Below are 24,337 nucleotides of genomic sequence, written 5' to 3'. Positions count from 1 at the left end.
CGCCCTGAAATGAAGCACTGATTTTCACTCTTGTAGAAGATGCTTTGTGAGTCCCTTACATCTGACACAAGTACAGAAATGATCTCTTTCCTTTAAAAATAATCGCAAAAGTTGTAACTTGTCCAAAGATGGCACTTTCTCTTACATATTTTTTATTAATAGAGAGATTTCCTTGGTTATTGTTAATTTATAACTTTATTATTGTCGGCTGTTTTTCTTAACTGGAGCCATTTTTTATAACCCATATCGAAGGCTCCGAAAGGAAGGCTATCTGAGTTACCCACGAGCACAGAACTGGTCACTGGGTGTTAGAGTAGACATGTCCGGCCTTTTGTTCCTGTGCTTCGAGGAAGGCCGTTAGCCGCCAGTGCTCTGGTCTCCAGATCAAGAAGCCTGCAGTTCAGTTCCGTGTCCAGGACTCCTCACACCTGAGGGCTTGTGGCAAGGCTGGGAGGCGGAGGGGAGGGAGGGGAGGGTGCAGGGACCTGGGCTTGGGGCACCAGGGCTGCTGCTGCCTGCATCAGCTTGGGGGGCCACGCTGAGCCTTTTGTTCATCGGTGATGGAGGGTAACGATACCATTTTTCTTAAGTGGACTTGACTACCTTGAGATGCTGCGAGGTGCAAATGTAGTAATGTGGGAGGGCACTTTGTGGAACAGTAAAGTCAACACTGTGACCCCGTCTCCCCATTTCAAGTGGCCTTTTAAAAATCCAGTGTACCTAAAAAACGCACGGAGCGAGTGGCGGCATGGAAGGCGGCTCTGTCTCATCCAGGAGTTCGATCTTCCCGTCAGAGAAACAGTTTCAGTAACCACCTTGAATTCTAAATGAGGCAGTTTTGAATTTTTTTTTAAGTCAGCTTTTATACTTGGTTGAATTTGGTTCTGGCTCTAAGAAAATGTGTTATCTTATGCATGGAGAATACTTAACTCAGTGTTAAATTACTAAACATCACTACAGAGAATTTCAGGGAGCCTTGCTTTTCATCCTTACTGCCTTGAAGCTGTTCAGCGTTAGTGGTCGTAGGAACCTCCGATGGTCCGAGTCTGGCTTTCGGGGCAGGTGCCATAACTGCAGTCCCAGGGCCACCAGCATCGCCTCCGACTCCAGCCGTGATTCAGTTGTACTTCTGTCCTAGTCGGGGAGTCCTTGTCTAAGTGATAAGTATGTTATTAGAGTGTTTTTGTTTATCCCACTCTCTCCTTTCAAGAGTATGTATATTTTATGAAGAACTGTTGCTTTGTTATGATTTGAGCTTGCTTTGGAATACTTTTGGCTCCCTGATAAAAATTTCTAAAGACCGGTATTGCTAGTTTTAGCCTCGCTGTTGAAAGCAGTTTGGGTTTTGAGACGTGAACTGTTTAAACGGTCGAGTGCACGTGCCACGAGCATAATCGTTACATACTGCAAAGCCCTTGTTACGTTAATGTTTACATCTAAACTTCACAGGAAATCTTTTCACTCCTTACTCAGTTGCCACCAGCACAGAAGGGTTAATTCCTCTAAGAAGACTTCTCATGCACGTGGCAGTTGATCGCAATTCAGAATTTTCACACTCTTGTTTCGGGGTTCTGGGCCGTTAAGAGAGTGTCTGGGGAATGGATCTGAGGAAAGAGGAGACTTTCTCTTGGATGCTTCCCTTGGCTGGCCTCTTAAAATTCTTCTCACTTCTAACTTAAGTTTTGTTCTGTTTCTCATTTTTCCTCATTTCTTTCTCTTCTTAGCCTTTGGTTTCCATTCCAGTCTCAGTGTCTTTGCTCTTCTCTGTGCGTGTGCGTGTGTGTGTGTGCATGTGTCGTGTGCTTGTGCGTTTTGTCGGAGGGCACTTTCAGACGTCGTCACCGCGGAAGCCTTTGGCGCTTAGGCATTTACTGGTATTGTGTAGGGTCACATGTTTCTTCAAAAAACCAGCGAGTTCTGCTCTTGTTAAGATATGTCCCCAGACCTCGAGGGGTTGGTCCAGCACTTCTGCAGTTAACTTCGCAGCTTTCTCTTGCCCTTCTCTCAGGGAGAAGAGGATTTCTTTTGTTTCTTATCTCAGAAGTAACCAAGACAAAACAGAATCGGCCTGAGACCCCTGACTGCTGGCGTGCGTATGGGTCACTGTGCAGCTCACGTGGCCCCTGCGTGGACAGGGTCCTGAGGCTGGACGCGGGTGTGTGGTCGCTGGACCTCAGAGTGTGGTGCTCCTCCTCTGGTCACTCACTTCCCTTGAACCTTGGTCTTCATGGCTCTGTCTGGTTTCAGATGACTGACAGGATACAAGTGAATTTTATTTACATGGTTATTGTTAAGGTTTCTGTGGTAGGAAGTGAAGGCTTCCTGCTCAAGTGGCCTGAGCTAATTTGTCATCTAGACAGTGTCCTAGTCAGTGGAAAATCATCCCTAAAAGTATTAGAAATTCTAGGTGAACTGTGAGTTCTTCATGAAGACCTTGCCACTTTGAACGTCTACACAGCAGAGAGCAGGAGTAAGGCTCCCGCACGTGTGGGACCCCGGTGGCCGGCAGGAGGGCCCCCGAGCCCTGTGCGCAGTTGCATAGTTCTGTTCCGTGTAAGTGCAGGTTAGGAAGGCCAGTAGTAGTTTTTATGAGGAAGTATATAGTTTATTAGGTTAGGAAGATTCACAACTTTTTACGGGAGCAGTAATTTAGTGATCTTCATTTGATACCAGAGGTATCTAAGGAGCAGATGTCTCTTGAAAACTTCTCAGTGTCACTTAGCTTCTGTAATTTTCCCCCTACTGACTCCCACGGGGGAAAAAAGAGGGAGCAGAAAAAAAAAGACTGGGATATGTGCCGAGGAATTAGACAGAAGCACGTTTCATTCTCACAAGAAGCAGTAGTGTTTGCGGGTGCCATCTGCATTGGCACCTGCACCGAAGGTGGGTTCATGTCGCCCGGAGGATGTGGCCCAGCCAGCGGCTGCCAGTTTCCGCTCAGTCTCTTGGTGCATCTGTTTCTTCAGCGGTAAAACACAGGAGTCCAATTAGATCATCTTTGGAGTTGCATTTCTAAACTTCTGTGAGTCCCTGAGATTTTGATTCCTTGTTAAAATCCATGGTTAAGCATTTCAGGTCCTTAAAATGTTGACTATTGTAGCAGAAGATGAAGGTAGGCAAACACTATCATTTTCTTTCAAGAAGAGGTTTATAATAAGAGATTATTTGAATTTCCTTTATGAAGCAGTACCATATTTCTCCGTAAGTGAGCTAAATAGATATAGCTGGTTTCTGTTTCATGTCCTCTTTGAAGAAAACACTAATTTTTTTCTCCTTTTTATAATTGATTTAGATTTTTAGAATCTATTGCTTTATTCACTGTGTTTTAAGGTTTCTAAGTTTTTTTGAGTTCAGAATTCATGTTACAGTAGCATGGACTAATCAGACTTAAAAAAAAATGAAGGTTCAAATCAGTTCCTCTTATTGGTTTTGACATGTTGAAAATTCCTCTGTGGTTGTCAGTGTGATTGGAGCTTGTGTGGGGCGCACCTTTTCTTGCACATTTTTATAGCCAGTTGTGTCAAGATCCCTTGTAAGATTTTTAGAAGATCTGAGCTTGGAAAGGAGAGAGAGTGCTGTGCCTGACTGCATATTCCTGCTCTTCTGACGTGTTCTTGAAGGTGCTGTTCTGGGCCTGGAGGTATTTCTCACGGCTTCCCCTGTCTAGCGAGCTTGGCGAATACCCTGGAGTTGAATTGGACTTTCCCGTGGGTTTCACATGGTGGTTGTGTTCTAGAGCTTCAGGAAATTTCTGCTGTTCCTTGACTTCATTTTGCCTGTCTATCCCTTTTTATTACGCTGTTTGGAAACTGATTTTAGTGGTATTGGTAAATAAAAGAAAAAAATAGAAAATTAATGTAAAACTATTCTTTGCTATGTTAATTTTCTATTTCTTTCCCTTTCTGACTCAGTTTCTAGTTCAGATGCTGTAACTTGCTAGTCAAAGCTGGATCTTTCTAAGTGTAGCTTTGGGGCTTTGCTCAGTTTGATCAGTATTGCAATCAGAAAATTCACAAGAACTTCTCACCTTGTGTAACTGTGACTTTTGGTGGTGTTTTTGTTTTTTGTTTTTTGTTTTTTTTTTTTGGGTAACATTTTGAGGAGAAAGCCCCTGCACATGACTGTGTTTGTTTCTGAACGTGCTGTTGGAGGCGGGCCGCCCTGCGGAAGCGCAGTCACTGAAGCAGGCGCTCTGGTGGCACCGTTCGTCCCGGACGGTCACGCCTGCAGCCTGGTTTCGTGGACACTTTGCAGACACACAGTTCTGTTCTGCACAGGGTGAGAATCTCTCGGGAAATCTTCTGATTGCTTTCTATTTTTACTTTATTTTTTTAAAGCTGTGTTATTTTTTAGTTCTTCATGCTTTGGAAGTAACAGTTGAAGAGAGGTGAGGAAAGTTTGTGAAATTGTGATCGGTGATTAGCTGCCACCTGCCTGAGGTGTCTTCTGAGAGGAACTAACCTCTTTGTGGTGCTAGAGCAAGGTCACTGGATAAAAAAGGACCAGGTAACCATCTCCTTCCTTGTCTGAAAGTTCTCTTTAAAATTAATAACCGCAGAGCGTTGAGGGCAGGACGAGCGGCTGGTAAGGAGAGCGTCTCGTTTTCTCCCCAGAGACGAGCAAGGTGGACTACGTCCTGTTCCAAGCGGCCACAGCCATGATGGAGGCGGTTGTGCGGGAGTGGATCCTCCTGGAGAAAGGCAGCGTCGAGTCCCTGCGCACCTTCCTGCTGACCTACGTCCTCCAGAGGCCCAAGTAGGTGCGGGGCTGGGGCGTGGGGCGGTGGGGGGGTACTTGGCCGGGCCTACCCTTCCCAGAGGTTTTCTGTGCTTTTCGGTGATTGATGCACACGGTTAGGCCCTGTGTGGGGCTCATATTTCGTAAAGGCAGACAACCTGGTTGTAGGCTGTTTTGGCGAAAAATACTTGTTATTTACGTTTCTGACACTGGATTTCGTTCCTTTGAGAAGTGTCCTGTTCTGGAGATTCTGGTTGTAAGTGAAGGTTGGCCCAGCGTTGTAAATGGACTACTTGAGTGCAAAAGAGAAGGAAAAGAGGGTAGAACAGCCTGAAGTCCTCTGTACGTGCTTGTGCTGCTGCTTGTTCTTGGGGAGCGCCGTCAGGCATAGGTGAGCGTCCCCGACGGGCGAGGGGAGCTCGGGCGCAGCGACAGACCTCCAGGCGCGGACGTGTGCCTGCACACGGGCACTGCAACGGCTGCGGAAGGAAAAGCCCCGGCTTCTCTGACAGTCCCCTTTGGGGAGGCACCAGGCTTGGGAGTGGGGTGAGAGTGTGTTTCCTTGCCTTGTACACATTGTGTTGTTTAACGTTTCACAAGGTTGTGCGCATTCATTGCTTGTGTGATTCATAAACCAGTGAGGAGAACGGTTAGCCATACAACTTGTGGGAGAAATTCACTGACTGCGTATCTTTTTTTTTAAAAGTCCCCTAAATGCCAAAGCTTTTGCTAGGAAGAGGCAGTGTGCATCGTGTTTGTGCAGTTGAATACTTTTGGGGTAGGTAATTATTTTCAAGTTCAGTTAAAAGTTGCAGGGTCAGAAATGCTGGTAGTTAGGAATGACGAATGATGGCAATAAACATGCATAAACTGTCTAAAATGAGCCAGCGCGCACTGTTGAGCCTTTGTCCCTGCTGCCCTCACTATCAGCCTCTGGGTCCATGATACTTAACAGTACTTACTGGCAAGGCTGGTGTGTGGCGAAGTGCTGGTAAGTGCTTTACGTGTGGAAAGGTGCACAAGAGACAGGGCCAAGGGTGACAGCGCCAGATCGGTGGCTGACATGCTCCGTGGGTGAGTGGGCATACGTGTGTCAGGGGAGGGGCTTATCTCCTTCCAGTTCTACCAGGATAAGGAAAACTTGCTCCTGTTTCAAACCTTCCTCCTCTTCGTACTGGTTTTCCTTCTTTATTTGAGTTTTAATTTGTCTAATGAGCCCTTGGGTGTGGTGCTAACTTGCCCTGGGGCTGCTCCAGTGTCACAGCCCAGCCCCACGCACACTCGCCCGGAGCCAAGGGCTCGGACGTACGTGCCTGACAGGTGATGGTGGTGTGCGTGCACGCGGGCGCTTCTGTTAGCCACAGTGATCTCACCATAATAGTTTTGAGTTGATTGTAGGGTTCCCCATTGAAATAGTTCACTTACATGTTTCCTCCTAACCTCTTATTTTGAAAGAGCAGAACCGTGAACCTGCACGCCCTTCCCCTGACAGAGGCTCAGTTAGTGTCCTGTCACGTTTGCTCCCTCTCGTCTGTGCCAGCACTTCCCCAGCCAGCTGACAGGGAGCTGCAGGGGCAGTGGTGCTTCAGCAGGCCCCTCCTAAGAGGTGATCTCGAGTCTTGATGAAATTGCTATGTTAACTCCTTTATAGGTTATTTTTTTGATCCAGGATTTAACCAGAGATTACACGTTGTATTTAATTGTCGTGTCTCTTCATCTAGAATCATTCTGCCTTTTTTGGTCTTCCGTGACACAGACGTCTTCACCTTGTAGAACATCCCACAGAATGGGTTGGAGCAGGGTTGAAACGTCCGGCCGCCTAGGCAGGCGGGTACGGCGGGAAGTGTGCTGTGGGTCCCACCTCCGTCCCATTAAACGCGTGGTGTTTTTTTCTTTTCTGTTTTCCCCCCAGCGTGATGACGTTTGCATGGAGTGCAGTGCGGGGCCTGCTTCTTGAAGACAGGGGCACAGCAGTTGAGAAGCGGCAGGAGCGCCCCTCTGCCCCTCAGGCCCCGCGACCGCGGGCCGGTTGCCTGACCTGCGTACCCGTTTCCTGGCTGTTAATGAGAGGCAGTGATAGTACTTAAGTCAGAAGGTTGTGGAGATTAAATGTGTCTTTGTGAGTTAGTTTATATAGAGACTTGCAGGTCACAAGCACTCAATAAATGTTAGGCTCTCCTGATAATCTGTAGCTCCCGCCAGTGGAGAGACACAGAGCCTGGTCGGGGCGCTGGATGCCGCTGCGTCCCTGCCCAGAGTGGGGCCTCTGCATTCACTTGCAGAGTGAATCCTTCACGTTTGTGTTTTGAAGGAGTGTTTTGTTCTTTCATTCTTTTTCTTGGGGGAGGGGTGTTAGGTTTATTTATTGACTTATTTTTTTCAGTGGAGGTGCTGGGGGTCGAACCCAGGACCTTGTGCCCACTGAGCACACGCTCTACCACTGAGCTCTGCCTCCCATTTTTCTTCATTCGTGACAGAGCGTGACACGTTTGTCCATGTGTGTGAGTGTCTGGTAAGTGCCTGTGACCGTGGACGAGCTTAGTATGGCAGCCGGTCTGGTGGGGACAGCAGGACACCCGTGGTGATGGGAGCCCTCCTGTGACCGCCAGCTGCATGCAGAGGGGCTGTCACAGGAACATCTCTGCAGGGGTGGCACAGTCCTGGCCTAGCACACAGCCGCTCGGGCCTGGAGACCATCGGCCTCGGAACTGAAGGAACTGGTGGCGCAGTTTTGCGTGGACGCAGACTGGGGTGCGAGGGGAGCAGGTGCCTGGCCATGAGGGGCTTTAGAGGCGGGTGGCCATATCGTTTATGTCCAGATGGGGACACTCTTCAGAGTAAAAGCAAGCACTGCTGGAAGTTGGGCGGGAGAGCTGGTGGCCTGGGAGTGTCCCAGAAGGCTGAGCTGGGTCCACTGCTCATAAGCCAGGTTGAGGAATTCCGGTTTTATCCCAAGGGTACATGGTTGTCGCATCTTTGTGGCATTTTAGAGGCTGCGTTAAAAAGTTCAGGGTGATGTTTTTCGAGTCTTACTTTGAGGACCCCCTTGTGGAAAGCCGTTGTGGTCTAAAGGGCTTCTCAGAACCCCTCCCTTTGAGACTTGCTTCTGCTGCCGCGCTGAGGAACGGAGTTGAGATACGAAAATTTACAAAAGTTTTTAAGAATTTATTTCCATAATTTTGTATCTTAAGCTAGCGTGCTGCTTTTTCATGTTAAAGAGAACAGATTTAAGATTATATTACTGGTTGAAGATGGATGTTGGGTCAGAACTTACGTCTTAATTGGTAGCATCTTACTCTGGCTCTCAGTGAACTGACTTACAGCTACTGAACATTGCCTGAGGCAGCTAATACTTACATGGTACTTAGTGTGCACTGTGTGGGCTTTTAAGAATATTTAATTCTTGTGACAACCCTGTTACTGTTATCCCCATTTCACAGATGAGGAAACTGAGGCTCTGTCTTGCCTAGGGTCACATAGCCAGTAAATCATGGAGTGTGGATTCGAACCCAGGTCTTCTGGCTTTGGAGTCAGGGCATAGCTGGTAGGCATACCACCCTTAGGTGTAAGCCGTGTTCTTATAGTTTCAGGCACAGTGAGAAATTTGGGAGTTTTCTTATATTGGATTGATGTAAAAGTTTTCACAATGATTTTTGTGTTTTACAGCCTCCAAAAGTATGTTCGGGAACAGATTCTATTAGCAGTAGCAGTAATTGTAAAACGAGGATCGTTAGATAAATCAATTGACTGCAAAAGCATTTTTCATGAAGTCAGCCAGTTGATAAGCAGTGGCAGCCCCACTGTGGTAAGTGTGCTACCTTTGTCAATGTTTAAAGTTTTACTGTGTTACACAAATGCCGTTACAGCAACAGTGATGGGTGTCTACGTGAAAGAAAAATGCACAGCCTGAGAAACCAAGCCGTTTCCGCTTGTTTGTGTTTCTTCCAGTCCTTGTTGATACGTGTACATACTGCAGAGTGCACTCTGCTGTTCCCTTTGGTTCTGTTTTTCCATGTTACCAGTGTTCATCACCGTAAGTTCACAAACCTCATGTAGTTTTCATGATCGCATTTCATGGTGTAAAATACCGTAACTAATGTGCCATAATGTTCTTAACCGTTTCCTTTCTGTTGAACACTCCCCTCCATTTTCAGTAAACCTGTGACAGCTCCTGGTGGTAATGGCCGTACTTGAGTAAAGTAGAGAGTGACGCCCGACGTGGAAGTGGCTGGATGTTGCAGTGATCGGTCCTGCCAGCGGGGCGGAGGCGGGGGCTCTCGCTCTGGCCCGGGTCTTCTGGGGGCCTGATCGGCTTTCCCCCTGCGGGCTGCTGTCTTCCTTGTGAGAACTAGCCCGTCTGGAGCGGGGCTGGTAGTGGCCACTCTGTCAGAAGCAGGAGGGCCTGGGGTTGTTGTCAGCGACCAGCTGTGATTCTTGGTTAGAACTGTTGACTTTTTTGTTCTTTTGAGGGGGTTAAATTAGGTTTATTTATTTAATTATTATTATTATTATTATTTTTGCTGGAGGGACTGGGGGTTGAACCCAGGGCCCTGTGCGTGCTAAGCACGTGCTCTGCCACTGAGCTGCACCCTCCCCTCAAGAACTGTTGACTTTTATCAGCTGGGTGATAGTTTAACTCATGTAGAATTAGGGTTGGCAGTACCTGGCTGTTCTGATTCTCAGGTATTGTATCTTTAAACACTTTGGGTAGTTTTTTCCCTTTCCCGGTTTTTCTTTGCTCATTTAAAAACCTGTGTGAGGCTATGCATCTTACAGCTCTTTATGAGTTTTCTCTCAAGTGGCCCTTCGGTCAGTGGTGTGATCCTGGAAATCTGTGCAGTTCACTTGGCAGTTTGGGGTTGGGATGTAGCGGCGCATTTTAGGAGGGCTGCATGCGCTGCCGCCTTCCTCCTGCAGGGGCTCGGGTATCCCCCCCGCACCCCGCACCCACGCGCATGAGCCTGCGCTCTGGCTGGCACTGACCCTGTGCATACCGAGTGCTGGCTGCCTTTCCTTTGGACTTCGCCAGTGGTCATGTGTCTGTTTTTTTCCTTATCAACTTTATTGAGGAATAATTTACATGCATTACTGCATCCATTTGGAATGTACGCCTCTGTGAGTTGTGGCAGTTATGTGTACTAGTGAACCCCACACAGACAAGACACAGGATTTACTCTGATTTTGGACTTGGTGGCTTTCGTGTCCTGTGCCACTCTTGTGGCAGACTTCCCCTGAGAGGCGTGCTGTCCACTAGGACTTCCTGTGCTGATCCAGATGTTCCATGTCCTTGCTCTCCAGTGTGTGGCCACTGCACTGGCCACATGCTGCTTTTAAGATTTGAAATGTGGCTGGTGTGACTGAGGAACTGACTTTTTCTTTGTTTGATTGTAATTGCATTTTATTTCAGTCCAGATAGCCGCAGGCGGCTCCTGGCGGCCACACTGGACAGGGCAGTTGCGGTGCTTTTCTAGTCTCAAGGCTGGCGTTTGTTCCTTTCACTTAACCATAGTTTTGTAAAATTTAGTTGTTTATGTAAAACTGACAACTTCACAAATGTGCGTGTTTGAATCATTACATTTTTTTTCTCTTTAAAAAAATTTTTTTTGGGGGGATTTGGTTTGCTTACTTATCTTTGGAGGAGGTGCTGGGGATTGAACCCAGGACCTGGTGCATGCTAAGCATGAGCTCTACCACTTGAGCTACACCCTCCCCACGTTACGTTTTCTGAGTTATTTTGGCTTTGTTTTATGTAGTGAGGAGCTCTGTTGAAAAGTCCCCAGATAAGATGCCATTTAAAAGTTTTGGGGTGAAAATGGTTGGTGTTAATCACATGCGCTCAGAGTGCTTCCGCCACAGCCACAGCCGCTGGGGTCTCACGGGAGCTTGACTCTGAGATGCTGGGCCCTGGGGCTGTCTGCCCTGTCGTGTGAGTGCTGCGTGCTGCAGGGTTTGTGAGCCTTTGCTGACTCACTGAGGCCACATGCGCAGCCTGGGGGCTGCGGGAAAATGAGGGGAGCTGGCACTCGCCAGAGCAAGCAGAGGAAGGTTTCAAACTGGGGCTGCTGCTTGGAAATAGTCCCCTGGCCCCCACTGCTCTGAGTCAGGTTCCCTTCACATCGTGGGTTCTGCTTAAGGACGTGTTGCTTCATTTGATGACCTGCAGTAAAGGGGATCCAGCTCACTGCGATGAGGCCAGGATTTAACTTAACCAGGATCTTAGCCAGGAGCTCTGGGGTCTGTGTGTTCATGGCTGTTAGTTTGGGGGGCGTGTTGGCCGGGATGTTGGTGTCGCCCTCCTCTCGTCTTGCACCGGTGGCTTCTCGGTGGCCGGATGCGGAGGGCAAGGGGTCCGAGCCCCCACCCTCGGGGGCGAGCACCCTGAAGACTGTCTCCCGTGGGTAACTCGACCCACTGCAGGAAGCAGGCCCAGTGCAATTGGCAGTTGGCTTTTTTGAGCCAGTGAAGTGACTGATGTTCCGAGAGCGACTGGGACAGATGCAGCTGTTAGTTACAGAGGTTTTGCCCTGCTCACAGCGCGTACCCTTTGAGAGCAGAGGATGAATCTAATATCCTCATGAAGTATTCCAAGGCAGGGAGAATTTTTTTAAGTTAAATTTCTACTTAACAGGGTTACAAACTTCTGCAGTAGTGGTCGGTAGTGGGGGGTGGAATTTAGTCTCAAGATTGCTGGATGGATTTGTCTTGGTGGCCACACTGGAAACACTGAACTCAGAAAGTATTCCTGCGTTTACACGGCAAGTTCACCGCGCCCCCGAGGGCCCTGTCGTCCTCACCCTGCAGCCTGGAGACCCACTCAGTCAGCAGGTCTGGAAAGTGAGGGACCAGGAAGACGTTTTAGTGTGTCTTCCTCTCTGTCTTCCTCCCAGACTGTTAGAATTTGTGGGAGTGGTTCAGGAATTTACTGAAGAGTTTCTTAGCCTCAGACGTGAGTAGCAGTGAGGCAGGTTTAAAAGTTGGGTAAGAAAGTAGAATGATTAAAATCAGAACATTGATAGAATGTTGGCTAGAAGCTTTTTTAATAAAGGTGATTTTAAGAGAGATTTGACGTGAAGAGATAATTGACTATGGTTTTCTCTCATGAATCATTCTCCCCACACTTGTGGATCGATGTGGCCATCAGGCTGCTTGACCGGAAACTGCATGCACTCTACCCGCCCTCCTGCTTTCCCAGTTCAGGCTTTGGTGGTCCCTGTGTCCCCTGTGCTCATTTAAGTAAGTTTAGGGACAGTGTAACGTCATACAGCGCTGATTGTGATTTTGGCTCAGGTTTACTACCTACCTACCTTGAACAGACTGCTCGACTTCTCTAGGTGTTGGTTTACTAGTAGGTGGAGGAAACATGCTCATATCCATGCCTGGGAGAGGAGAGGCAGCCTCCGGCGCCTGGTAGGCGCCCAGCGAGTGCTGGTCTCCCTCGTGGTCCCACCCCCTGTCTTCAGAGACCCATTGTCTCTTTCAAGCAGCTCGAGAATTGAGAGTCAGAAGGAAGTGTTTATGCAGGACCTGGGAGCGAACACTGTGCACGTAGTAGCTTCCCTGAAAACGCTTTGAGAAAACACATTACCAGCAGTTCGAGCTGCTTCCTGAGGAGACTGTGCTCTTAGACCGCGCTGGGCTCTTGGGGTGACTCTCGTCCAGTCACTCGGTCCTGGGCTGTGTCCTGCCTGAGCCCGGGCTGTCCTCCTCCTTGCTCGCTTCCCCTCAGTTTGCAGCAGTCAGACCTGCTCTCTGCTCTTGGAGACGGATAGATACGGAGACCTCACTTCCTAAGGAAGGTGGCTGAAGTTTTTATTTCAGTTAATGCTTAGGCTAAATTCGTAATCTGTTTCCTTTGAAAGCAGTAGGCATCAGTTAAGTCTCTCTTAGAGCTGTTTAATTCAGCGTTAGGCCTCCTTTCCTCCTCTCTGCGGTGCTGGAGAGAAGTGGGTGAGAAATTCCCGTGACCGCAGCGGTGCCGCCCTGGACGTGGTGGCAGCTTAATCTCTCTTGTCACAGGTCTCATTGAGGTTTGCTTAGAGGGGCAGCTGGGAGGCCGCTTTGTGTGCGACGGCCTTTCATGAAGTTTATTCTTGGTAGTCAGGCTCCTGGGGCAAGAGCCAGGCTGTTACAGGACACAGTCCTCTCTGAGCAAGAGCGTTGTGCTCCGTCAGCTGGGGTTAGTGTTTGGGCGTCTTGTTCTCCTGACAGTGAGCTGGAGAGCCTCGGGGCGCTGTCGCTTCACTGTCAGGAAGTTCGTGTCTTTTCCTGGAAACTGGTGCGGCTCTGAGGCTTTTGGTGCGAGGCCGCAGTTACTTAAGGTTAGCCAGTGAGTTGACTTGGGAAGTTTTAGTATTTGAGTGAAAGGAACCTTAGCCTCCTTCGCGGCCTCGAGACCTCCCTGAAGTTCTTCTACTTGTTTTACATGCTAACGTTTTCTCCTTGAGATTCGTCAGCAGCTGAAACAGCAGGGATGCATCTCGCACCCGTCCCTCAGGTTGCTGACCTGCAGTCCAGGCCGCAGTGCTGAGCGCCGCCTCCGTTGCTCTCCTGCGGCTTCAGTTTTGGCTTTGTTTTTTCCGTTGAGAACTCATCTTGGTGGAATGTAGGTAGCAATCCAGAAGTGGTCCTGGAGAAGCCGGCACAGGGTACTTTTCTGACGATGGCTCGTCAGAGCCTCTGCTGCGCTCACCCGGGCTCCGGACGCACTGCCTGGTGTGCGTGCTTTAGGGCACACGTGAGTTCTGCAGTGCAGAGATGAGAAACCCCAGGCCCAGGCAGATGAAGTGGTTTGCCCTCAGGTACTTGAAGTGGTCAATCGTGGCCTCTCAGAGCCCAGGTTTCCTGACTCCTTTATCTGAACAGTCAGAGTCTGGTTCTGGACCACAGAAAGGGTCGTGCAGGGTACTTCTGTTAGAACTTGTTTGGGGTGTAGTTTTAATAAATATTACTATTTGTTTTGTGACTTACTGAAAATGTAAGTTGTCAGTTTAGAACTGTTTGTTGGTGCCGGTCAGATGGCCACCCGCAGCACGTGGCAGGCAGGCAGGACGACCGGGGAGGGCTGTGGGCAGATGGAGGCCGCGGAGGCCGCAGAGCCCGGCTGCATCACAGGGCGAGACCGGGGCCCTGGGAGTTTATGTAGCTTCCACATACTCTCTCTGTTACCACTTCGTCTGGTCATCGCCTTAGAAACACGTCTTTTAGAAAATTTTATGTGAAATAAGTTTCATTAGAAGTGTTTGCTGGCTGCACTTGGAAAATGAACAGATATTAACCTAATTCTCTGTGATCTTGGATACATGAGGCACTGCTCTTAGAAGTCTCAGGTTTGTACTAATGTCGAATCCCGGTGCACAGGATAGTCTTAGAGTGTCCTGCTCACGAGTCGGTCGGTCAGCTGCGGCCTGGTTTCAGGAAGACTCACACTCCAGAGAGTTTACCGCCGCTCTCTTCGCTGCCCCTCTGGAGTGTTGCAGCCCCGTCCGTAGCACAGAAATATAACCGAGCCCTGTCCGTGCCCGAGGCAGAGGTGCTGAGATGAGGGGGCAGGGCGACGGTGCCCTGGGGTGGCCAGTGGACCTGGAGCCCGAGGCGGCAGGCAGGAGCCTTCCCCAGTTGTAAGGACGACAGAAGCTCACCGATGCCTCTCGCCTGCCCTCCTGTTTTCTGTCCTGGGAGCGAACTTCCCCTTTTCTCCCTGGGACTCCCTCACCCCACGGCCCCTGCTCTTCAGTGAGTGTGACGGGTAGTTGGTGCTGAAAAGGAGTGAACAGACGGGTGATGAGTCTTGGACACACCAAGTGCGTTTCATTCCTCGAGAGGTGCTCTGTCGCTTGGCCTAGAGCTCTCCTCTCTTAATGTACAGCCAGTGCTTAATATTCATCACCCTCTGGGGAGCTCTGTCCAATTGGTGCCTCGGAGCCATGGTGTGTAGTGTGAACGGTGTTTACGAAGCTCATCTCAAGTCCTTACAGGGATTCCATATGGAGGAGCCATTAAACTGGGTATCTTTTAATGATGGCAGTATCTTACTGTATATTTTGTTCTTTAAAAGCTGGTTGTTTTAGGAGAGGTAAAGCCAGGATATCTGATGTGTGGCCGTACCTGTAACCATGCTGCACACTTTATTTTTCTGTATTTCTTAAGTCTTTGAGTGGTAAATTTGGTGAGAACACATTTGTCTTTGAAAATTTGTCTTTTTATTTCGTAAGTGTGAAGGAAAAGTAGAATACGAAATACGTTGGGTTGATAGTATCAGTATTATAATAAATATTGCATAACTGCGTTTAAAAATTGCAAAGCTGTAAACAAAAGTTAAGTAATAACTTAACCTTTGGGTGGTTATTTTTGTAGGAAGAAAAAGTTACTTAAAAACAAAATATTCTCATGTTCAGTAAGTAAGCCCTGGACAAGAGTGTGCCCTGCTCTTACTGCGTACTGAGACGCGCTTTCCTTTGCATCGCCAGCGCGGAAGTTCGCTGCGTGGCGGGGTGTCGTTACTGCTCCACCTCAGAAGCAGTCCTGTCCCCCAAGGGCTCCTTGTCTGTGATGGAGTTGTAGCTAGGGGAGGCCTTTGCTTCTGAGAGCCCTTCCTTTTCTGGGCCTGGTCACTGCGGGACGGGCCTCCCCTTTCATTGTTCCTGAGCTTTCCTTTGCTCACTGACCGCAGACACGGGCATGGAATCTTGGCCAGCGTTTATCTCACCTGAAAGTAGAGCTTTGTTGTGAGCACATGTTGTTTCAGCCATTAAGTAGAATTGTGTTACTAAAAATTTAAATATGGTCATAGTTTAAAAATACGCCATTTTGTGGTGCCATGTGGTTTGGTACTGAAAAACAGTTTGGGGCAAGTTGCAAATTACTTGCGTAGAGCTGTTACAGATAATTTATTTGGAAGAATGATAAGTTTGTGTTTAATGAGTACATCTGGTTTTTGTTGTTTTATTATCATTTAAAGATTTTATTTTGTGAGGGGGAGGTTATTAGGTTCATTTACTGATTGGATGGAGGTGCTGGGAATCGAACCCAGGGCCTCTTGCATGCCAAGCAGGTGCTCAGCCCCTGAGCTGTGCCTCCCCCGGGTTGTTTTTATTACCTGCTTTCGTGTCAGTTGTGGGATGAACTCTGTTTTCGATAGATTATCTCATCTAACATTCCAAAATTAATTCTCTTTTTAAGTAAGACACATTTTCTCAAACATTTAGGTGTCTGTTCATAATGTTTTATTCTCTGAAGTCTTTAGAAAGGATAGGAAAAAAACAAAACATATGTGGAAAAATTATTTTCAGAATCCATCCTTGTGAATTAACTTTTCCTGTTGAATTTCATTCATTTGAATTTAATACGACTTTCCCCACCAAAGCCTTGCTGTATTTAAAAACTATGTTCAGGGTTGAGGCCAGTGTTATTTCAGTATATCTATGAACTTTTCATTGCTGGCACTTCAATTATTGATCACCATTTTAAAAGAAAGTGATTTTGTTAATTACAAAAAAAAAAAAAAAAAAAGAAGGGGATTGTGCTTGCCGCGTGTCCAGGACCTTTCAGCAGTCAGGTGGGGTGAGTGTGTGGTAAACTGTTCTGTTTGGGGGCCTGGGTCTGGGATGAGATTGGATAGAAGGGGATGTTTTAACATTAAAGCAAATGTATGTTTTGAGGTACAGCCACACACTGTGTGTGTGTGTGTGTGAAGCTAATCTAGCTGTGGTGAGAGGACTCGCATCACTGTTGAAGCAGCCAGGCCTGTTCATCCCCAGGGCGCCAAGGGGGTGTTGCATGTTTTCTGCATTGGTAGGGCTTCCTGGTGTGGAAAAGTCTGAGAAACTGCTTTAATCTCTGGGCTAGTGTGCCATCCATAAATATTAAGTATACGTTATACTTTTCTTAGTCAAAATTAAGAGGTAAGTAGGATTTAATTATTTGTTTTTTACATTTTTAGAGGAAACTTTTAGCCATACACAGAAACAGACAAGTAGTTTATTAGTCACCTGTGTATCCACGCTTCGCTGTCAACAAATACTCACTCATGCTAATCTTTAGGAATTTAATTTCATGTGTATTTGCTGAGATTTGCCAAGATGAGCGTCTGCAAGGTCAAGGTGCTGACATCAGAAGCATTTCTGAGCAGAGACGCTGCAGTTGGTGGGCGGCAGGCCCCAGCTCAGCTGTCGGGCAGGCCTGCATGAATAGTGCCGTCCGGACTTTAATCTCGCTTGTTCCGAGGTAGTGTGCATATTTCTGTCCAGCCCCTGGAAACTTGCCAGCGTAACTTGCTTCCTCTCTGTCTGTGGCACCTTGACTCTAAATAGTCTATGAACAGAAGCACTGAATTAATATCAGGAGCCTGTTGGATAGAGCCATTGGGAAGGAAAGTCTTCATTTTCAGTTTAAAAACCTTTGGAGTACTAGCTGGTTACTCTTTCGGGGGCTATAAAATCTGTTTCACTTTTCACTGTTTGGAAATGTATCTTACGGATGTCAGAACATGGAGTCAGACAGACCTGGGTTCAAATCTCAGCTGGCCTTCATTACGTGCCCTGTGGGTCTCACTTCTTTCAAGTGTAAAATGGGGATGTGGATTGTCGTGTGAACTAAATGAAATAATACGTTAAATATTGATCATCTCAAAGTGTCATTTATACTCTGTGCTTGAGGAGGAGTGTGTCTTGAGTTCAAGTCTCACGGGCTTGTGTGACTGGAGTTGAGGAGGCACTGTTAACAATTTCGAGACCCCTTGGAAAGGAGAGTTAATCTTGTCCTGTCTGATTTTCTGGCTGGTAGGTATAAGATCTGAAGACACAGTGGAATATCTAAACATGGAAATGTTTATTGTGTTTGAACACATACTGCACTGAAACACTGCAGTGGAGAAATAATGCCTCACGGTTGTTTGTTGTCAAACACTTACAGCAAACTCTGGCGTGCTCTATTCTAACTGCACTGTTGAGTGAGTTCTCAAGTTCCAGTAAAACTAGCAACATTGGACTGAGCATGGAATTCCATGGCAACTGCAAGAGAGTTTTCCAGGTACTGGTATTTTTATTCTCCTGTTTCAACCATTAGACCATTCACTTTTACTCTGTTTCTGCTGGTGTGAGAACGCTTATTTGATCTAGTTGAATGATAGTCAGTACTGGGAAATTTGTATTGTGATTTCAGGAGATACGGTAAAGTGGTAGGTTTGATGAACACAGTTGACGGCTTATGATTGTTTGTTTAATTCTAGTCCTTAAACAAAACAAAAAGGAAATACCACTCTTAAGAGCCTTAGTTTATTAATTTTGTTCTTACTGTGTTTAGATAGAACTAATTCAATTGGTGGGACTCTGCTGGCCTTAAAAATAGGCCTGGCAGAATGCCGAGGAGGGCTGTGTATTTAAGTGTTATTGCAGATGGTGTGGGCTCTTTGTTTCGTGTGTATTGTTTGGCTCTGAAGTAGAGTTATGTGAAGGCACTGGTTTGAATCCAAGGGCTCTGCACTAGAGCAGCCGACCCCTTCAGCTCCGTAGTAGTCAGTGTCGGAGACTTGCTTCTCTGTGGAACAGCACTTACATTACCGTCAGTGTGTTCATACCGGCATCACTTGAAAAGCATTCTGCAGTGTAAAGTAAGAGCAGGCCTGCAATGGAAAATGCTCTTAGAGAAATAATGTTTTCCATCGGAAGTTTTAAGGTTTTTGTTCGTTTGTTTTGTTTTATGGTTCTAAAAAGGATGTATTTTGAATAAGCTTTCGATAGAAGAATATTTGTGGTTTATCGACTTTAGGAAGAAGACCTTCGTCAGATCTTCATGTTAACTGTTGAGGTCCTGCAGGAGTTCAGCAGGCGGGAGACCCTCAGTGCTCAGATGTCTTCAGTTTTCCAGCGGTACCTTGCTCTCGCCAACCAAGTCTTGAGCTGGAACTTTCTTCCTCCAAATTATATCCTTTTAACAGCTGAATAATTTGTTTGTTTTCATAGATGACTTAATTATGGCTGAAAGTACTTTATCTCTGCAGGTTTCTAAAGCATGTTTTGAGAGAAAGTAACAATCTTCTTTAGAAATGGAATTCTAATTTCTTTTGTGACACCACAGTGTTACCTAGAAAATTTAAAATTTCTTTTACACCATTGTAGAAGAGGGTTGAATAAATCGAGACATTTAGTGGACAATGGGGCATTCGCTAATTGCGATATAGCAATGTTCCGTAGGTGAGAAGGGAAAAAGTTGAGAAGTGCACTTTATCAAGAAGCTGAATCATTTTCTCCTTGTAACATAATTACATTCAATTTTTGACAGACTTTCCTTAAGGCTGATTTGGAGTTCTCTGATTTGCTCTTTGTGGATTACTGTATTGTTCAAGTGTAGATAATGTAGCAAGATGTTTACTCTTCAAAGAATTTTACCGGTGTAAAAATACGAAAATTTCCTTTCTACTGAATTATTCATTAGTGGTAGGAATTAAGTTTGAGCGGGCTCTGTTATAGCTACAAAGCGCCCGCTTCCTCGCTGGCTGAGGTGGAGAAGCCTGCGCGTCAGGACGCGGCCCCGCGGCTTAGAGCTGCCGGTCTGCTCCTCGGGGACGGTGGCTGCCTTGGTGGGCTGCAAGCGCAGCGTGGGGCAGGTTTCCTGTGTGTGGGAGAGCTGGGGCAGGGGGACCCAGGCCAGGCTTTGGCTGCTCTCAGGCAGATCACTTACCCTCTCTGAGTCTCTCCAAATGTAAAACGGGGATGTGGATTGTGGGTGGATGGACTGACACTCAGGAGTGTCCACTGCTCACTGAGCCCCCAGCCGTGTCCTTGGTGGACATTGTCACGGCTGCTCGTGTCGTGCGCCCTCCCTCCGGATCTGATGAGCTCCTGACAGTGTAGGAAGTTCCAGGAAATGTAATTTAACCCGCTCTGGCCATCTTTAGTTAGTCCTCTCTGGGGGACAGGGGCCTTTTTGGGAGAAAAAGACAGATGATAAGCCAACAGAACATAGATATTCAGCCATTTCCAAGATGTAGGACGGGGCTCAACTTCCTTCCAGCGGAGCCAAGAGCTGCTGCCCTGACGCGCGTGGGTGTGAGCGAATTCCTTGTGGCTGGTGAAATTGTGGGGTTTTAAGGGATGGAGTGGGAGGTAACTCGTTCTTCTGTTTTCAGGCTAATACATTCCTGTAATAGAAAGTGAGCTGTGAGACGCTGTGTAGAGTGACACGTCTCCGACGCAGCCCCGAGTTCCCCAAGGTGGTCCTGATGAGCGCGACACCGTGTAGGGCAGAGCTCTCGGGGTTAACCAAGTCCTCCCCTGCCCCAGCCTCCATCTGTCTTCCTCCCAGTGATCAATTTTGTATCTTCAATAAATTCTTTTTGGTTGTTAAAGAGGCACATATTTTCTTAGACCTGCCTTTTTAAAGATTCTCCCTTCGAGTGTTGCAGTCTAATTTTTGCTCCAGTTTTTGTTAGGGGGAAAAAAGTAGAAGAAATATGTTGAGAAACTTTGAGACAGATTTAAAAAGTAACAGGCCATATGGAGCTATCAAAACATCATTATATATGTAGGGAAAAACCAGTGAAAGTTACCATGCATATATTGTAGCCAATTTTAAAGTCTCTGTTTTACGAGAATGCAATTCTGAAGAGTGTTTTGTAGAGGGAAACAGTATTCTAGGAGTTTGGAAACAGAGTTTGTCTAAAGATACACACACGAAATGTTTTTATAAATTATTTAGATAAAGCTTTGGAAAACCTGTCATCTAAAAATGATAAGCACTAGGACAGTGTTGCCGAAGGGAAGAATTCCTTATTTAAAGAAAGGTAAATCTTGATCTTGACTTAGAATATTCTATTTCATGGGGTTCTCTTGTGACTAGCTGTTCCTGTTGGAATCATTTGTTGGCTGGCTGAACTGCGTTAAGTGGCCCTTCCTTTAAGTGGATCAGCTTTGAGTGTAGGGGAAGGAGCCTGGCAATGGGGTTAAACTAAGCTACGTTGTTAGTACTAATTGAGAAAATTAGTTTCTGGGAACCCAATTCTGACCTAATTTTTAATTTTGGCAATATTGGAGATCTGCTATTCATTGAGCTGAGAAGGAATTGAGTAATTATTTAGTTTCGTGCCTTGAAAAGGGTGTAATGATCACATTTAACTTGATAATATGTTAAGTTGATGTCTTTTTAAAATATGATTTGTCTTCTAGGGTTTCAAAAGACTAGCAAGTAGACCTTGTTAAAATATGTTGTGTATTTTGTATCAAATACGCTTGATTGTTTAGAATGGTATGTTAAATGAGTCAGTTATCAATTCCTAGTCATAATTTTTGTAATCTGCTTTCTTTTTTGTATCTCTTTATTTTGATATAATTTTAGAAGTACGGAAATGCTACAAGAGTAGTTGAAAGAATTCCATATGCCCTTTACCAGGATTCACCAGTTGTTAACATTTGTCCCATTTATTATTCTTGCTCTCTCTGTCTGTACACCCCCCCCCCCCGTTTAAGAGTGTGTGTATGTTTAAACATTTCTTCTGAGCCATTTGAGAGCACTTGCAGACATTGTACCCAGATATATCCCCGAATACGTCATTATATGTTTTCTTGGGATCAAGAATTTTGAAATTCTGCTGTGGTTCTTAGAGGAGAATGTCTTATAAAACTACAGCACAGCTTTCGAAATCACTGCCCCATTGCTCTTGTCTAGCCTGCTGTCCGTCCTCACGCTTGCTAGTTGTCTCGGTAGCGCCCCTGGTTGACGTGTTCAAGCACGTCGCGTGTGGTTGTCCTCACTCATCTTTGGTCTGAAACAGCCCCCTAGCTTTTTCTGTCTTTCGTGAACTTGGCACGTTTGGAGCGTATATAGATCAGTTACTTCTGAAACGCCCCTCCATTGGGTCTGTCTGTCGGATGCCCCCCATGAGGACATGCAGCCTGCGCACTTGGTAGGAATGGTAGGAAAGTGGCCCCCAGTCCACTCAGACTTTGGGGGAGTTCACTGTGATCACTCTGTTAAGGTGGTGTCTGCCCAATCTTCTCGGTGTAAAGTTGCTGTTTCTTTTTGTAATGAATCAATGAGGTTAGATTGGGGGTGAACATGGGGTTCTGGGAGATAGAAGTGAAGGGAGTGGGAGATCCTTCACAGAGCAGCAGGGAGGACGAGCGTCAGGACCTTTGGGTGCAGCAGTGTTGAGAACCAGGAAGAGCCAAGGAGGCTGCACAGGCCTCAGAGGCGGCGGGGAACTGGCTCGGGGGGTTGGAGGGCGTTGCAGAGTCACGGCAGAGATGGTGCCCACTGCGGGTGGTGCAAGGAGACTGGAAACAGGCTGCTGGCGGCAGTCAGGGCACAGATGGTCACGTGGAGGTCGTTTATGTGAGTGGCTGCGGGAGGGAGGGTTGCAGAGGCTACTCTCAGCGATGGAGCAGACTGGTCATCATTGAGGTAGAAAGTGAGAGGTGGGGGGAGCGGGTGTGGTGAGAGGTGGGGGTGGGGTGGGCCAAGCGAGCGACCAATGGTTCCAGGCCTTAAGGAGAGATGAACCTGTTTGCTGCCCGAGGGCAGGGAGTCAGGATTTAGGATGGGAACTGTGCTGTTAGGGGTGAGGGGCAGTGGGTAGGTGCTGAGGTGGCCCTGGCCGGCTGCAGGGAGGGAGGGAGGGAGGTGGTAAGTGCCAGGGAGGGTGGGGTGCCTGCCTTCAGGTCCAAGTTTCTTAGCTCTGAAGTGCGAAGTCCAGGTTTGTTCCAGAGCAGAGGGACAAAGCGGTGGAAATCAGCACCTGATGGAATCGTAAAACCGTGTGGGGCACTTGTGAAGACCTTTTTTCAATCCTCTGTGTTTTGAATTTCCCCCCAACAATTCTCTATTTATAAGTAGTATTGTGCACTTTAATGAGAAAGTAGATCGGCCAGGTCCTTACTTGGGTATGAAGTGTAGCGTGGTGTTTTCCGGGGATGTTTCCAGGGATGGCCCCCCTTTACCAGGAGGCCATCCTGTGGGAGGTTCTGCTGTGGGGCCGTTGGAAGGAAGGGCTCTCTAGGGGTCGTCGCTTCAGGTCGTGGTTGACTGTGATGAACCACGTACTACCTATAAAGGAGTTATGAAAAATAAAAAAATTGCTTCGTTTAGCTTGGTGGTCCTTGTGTCTGCTCTGGCCCCGGCTTTCCCACCGCAGCCGCCCGGGGCTGCCCGCGCTGCTCCTGCCGAGGGGCCAGGGAGGCCGCCGAGCTGCTCGCTGGGCCCACCAGGCTGTGCCGTCTGTCTGCTTCTCCCCAGCCCGCCGACTCCTCACGTGGATGAAGCCAGCGCAGGAGCGGGAGCGTGCATGAGCGCCCGGCGGCCCCCCAGAGGGACCTGGGCCCCTGTTTTTGCCCTCTCACCCTGCTGCTCGCAGTCTTGCTCGCGATCCGGGGCTCCCTGCCCTCCGTCAGTCGTGCAGGCGTCTGTCTGGACAGCTCAGATTTAGCTGTCTTATATGCAGTGTTTCTCACTGGAAAATGATTTAAAATTACTTAAATACTCCTAAAGAAATATATCCATTGAGTTCTCAATTCCATGAACAGTCTAGGTTACTGTAGTTTGATAAATTCTTGGTGAATGCCCCTTCTTATACGGCTGTCCTGAACTGTGCTCCAAAGTTAGGGTTTAAGAATTTTGATTTATTAATGTCTAAATAGACTTTTTCAAGGGCTTCTGTACATTTAAATTTGACAGGGTTTTTTTGGTGGTGGTGGTGGTGATAGGAGGCTGTGCTTTAGACAGAGCATTAAGACCCTGTGGGCTTCACCCTTTTGTAGATTGAATAGATGTTGCTTTGCCTTGGGTAGAAGAGTGCTTGCTACCCTGGTTGGTGGTGGTTGGCAGACTTTGGTCCTTATGTGCAGCGGGACAGATGTTTATGTGACTCTGTTGCCATTAATACAGAGACATTGTTCTGCTGACAGCAGGTGGTGGCACGACCCTTGTATATAAAGGTTGTCTAACCACCCTCCCTATGCGGTTCCTGTGGAAGACCCTGGGCACAGCGTGGCCCCGCAGCTCAGCCCGGTCCGACCTTTAAGTTGCCTGAGCAAGGGGCCTGTGCCTTTTCCCATCCAAGGGCGAGGAGGCGGCCCACATCCTGGGATGGAGTGTGAGAGCAGCCACTGGCCCTTGCCCAAGTCTGCAGCATTTGACTGAGTAACAGTAAGGGAAATGCTTACTGACTGGGATGAGCATTACTTAATGTATCTAAAACGTTGCCAGACTCACGGCCGTCTGATTTTTCTCCTGTATTATCTTTTTGAATCTTGCAGTTTTGCATTTTACGTTATGTCTGTGATCTAGTTTGACTTTGTATTTGTAAAGGGCAGAAATCTGATTTTTTTTTTGTAGTCATTTTCAACAAATGGTGCTTGAGCATTTTCTCCATTGTCACATTTGCTCCTTTGTCAAAGATCATTTGACTGCAGTTATGTGAGTCTGCCTCTGGTTTCTTTATCCAGTACCATGGTGCCTTGATTATTGTACACTTACACTGAGTTGAATTGGGTCAGTTCTCTGACTGTTCTTGTCCTCAAGATCGCAAAGATTTAATCCTCTGTTTTCTTACGAGAGTTTTACAGCTTTCGCCCTTGTCAGTAGGCCTGCCTGATGCCAGGCCCTTCATCCA

At 47.3% G+C, this 24,337-nt stretch overlaps 1 protein-coding gene across 4 annotated transcripts in view; it reads left to right on the top strand.

Annotated features, from left to right (window-relative positions):
• Positions 1–24,337, top strand: part of XPO4 (exportin 4) — a 91,617-nt gene that overhangs the window by 21,147 nt on the left and 46,133 nt on the right. Inside the window, exons 1-6 of one of the 4 annotated variants that reach the window (XM_072975977.1) lie at positions 4,159–4,278; positions 4,354–4,506; positions 4,614–4,755; positions 8,404–8,542; positions 17,647–17,763; positions 18,502–18,655. In XM_072975977.1, coding sequence (XP_072832078.1) covers positions 4,658–4,755; positions 8,404–8,542; positions 17,647–17,763; positions 18,502–18,655 — 508 coding nt within the window. In that variant the 5' untranslated portion in view covers positions 4,159–4,278; positions 4,354–4,506; positions 4,614–4,657. Of the gene's footprint in view, positions 1–4,158; positions 4,279–4,353; positions 4,507–4,613; positions 4,756–8,403; positions 8,543–17,646; positions 17,764–18,501; positions 18,656–24,337 lie in introns of those variants that run through there. The other 3 variants (XM_072975976.1, XM_072975975.1, XM_072975978.1) reach the window with 3 other exon arrangements.

Source organism: Vicugna pacos, chromosome 14 (genome assembly GCF_048564905.1).
Source record: "Vicugna pacos chromosome 14, VicPac4, whole genome shotgun sequence".
NCBI classification, from domain to species: Eukaryota; Metazoa; Chordata; class Mammalia; order Artiodactyla; family Camelidae; genus Vicugna; species Vicugna pacos.
The sequence above is the reverse complement of the archived record's forward strand: the minus strand, read 5'-3'. Positions and strand labels throughout refer to the sequence as shown.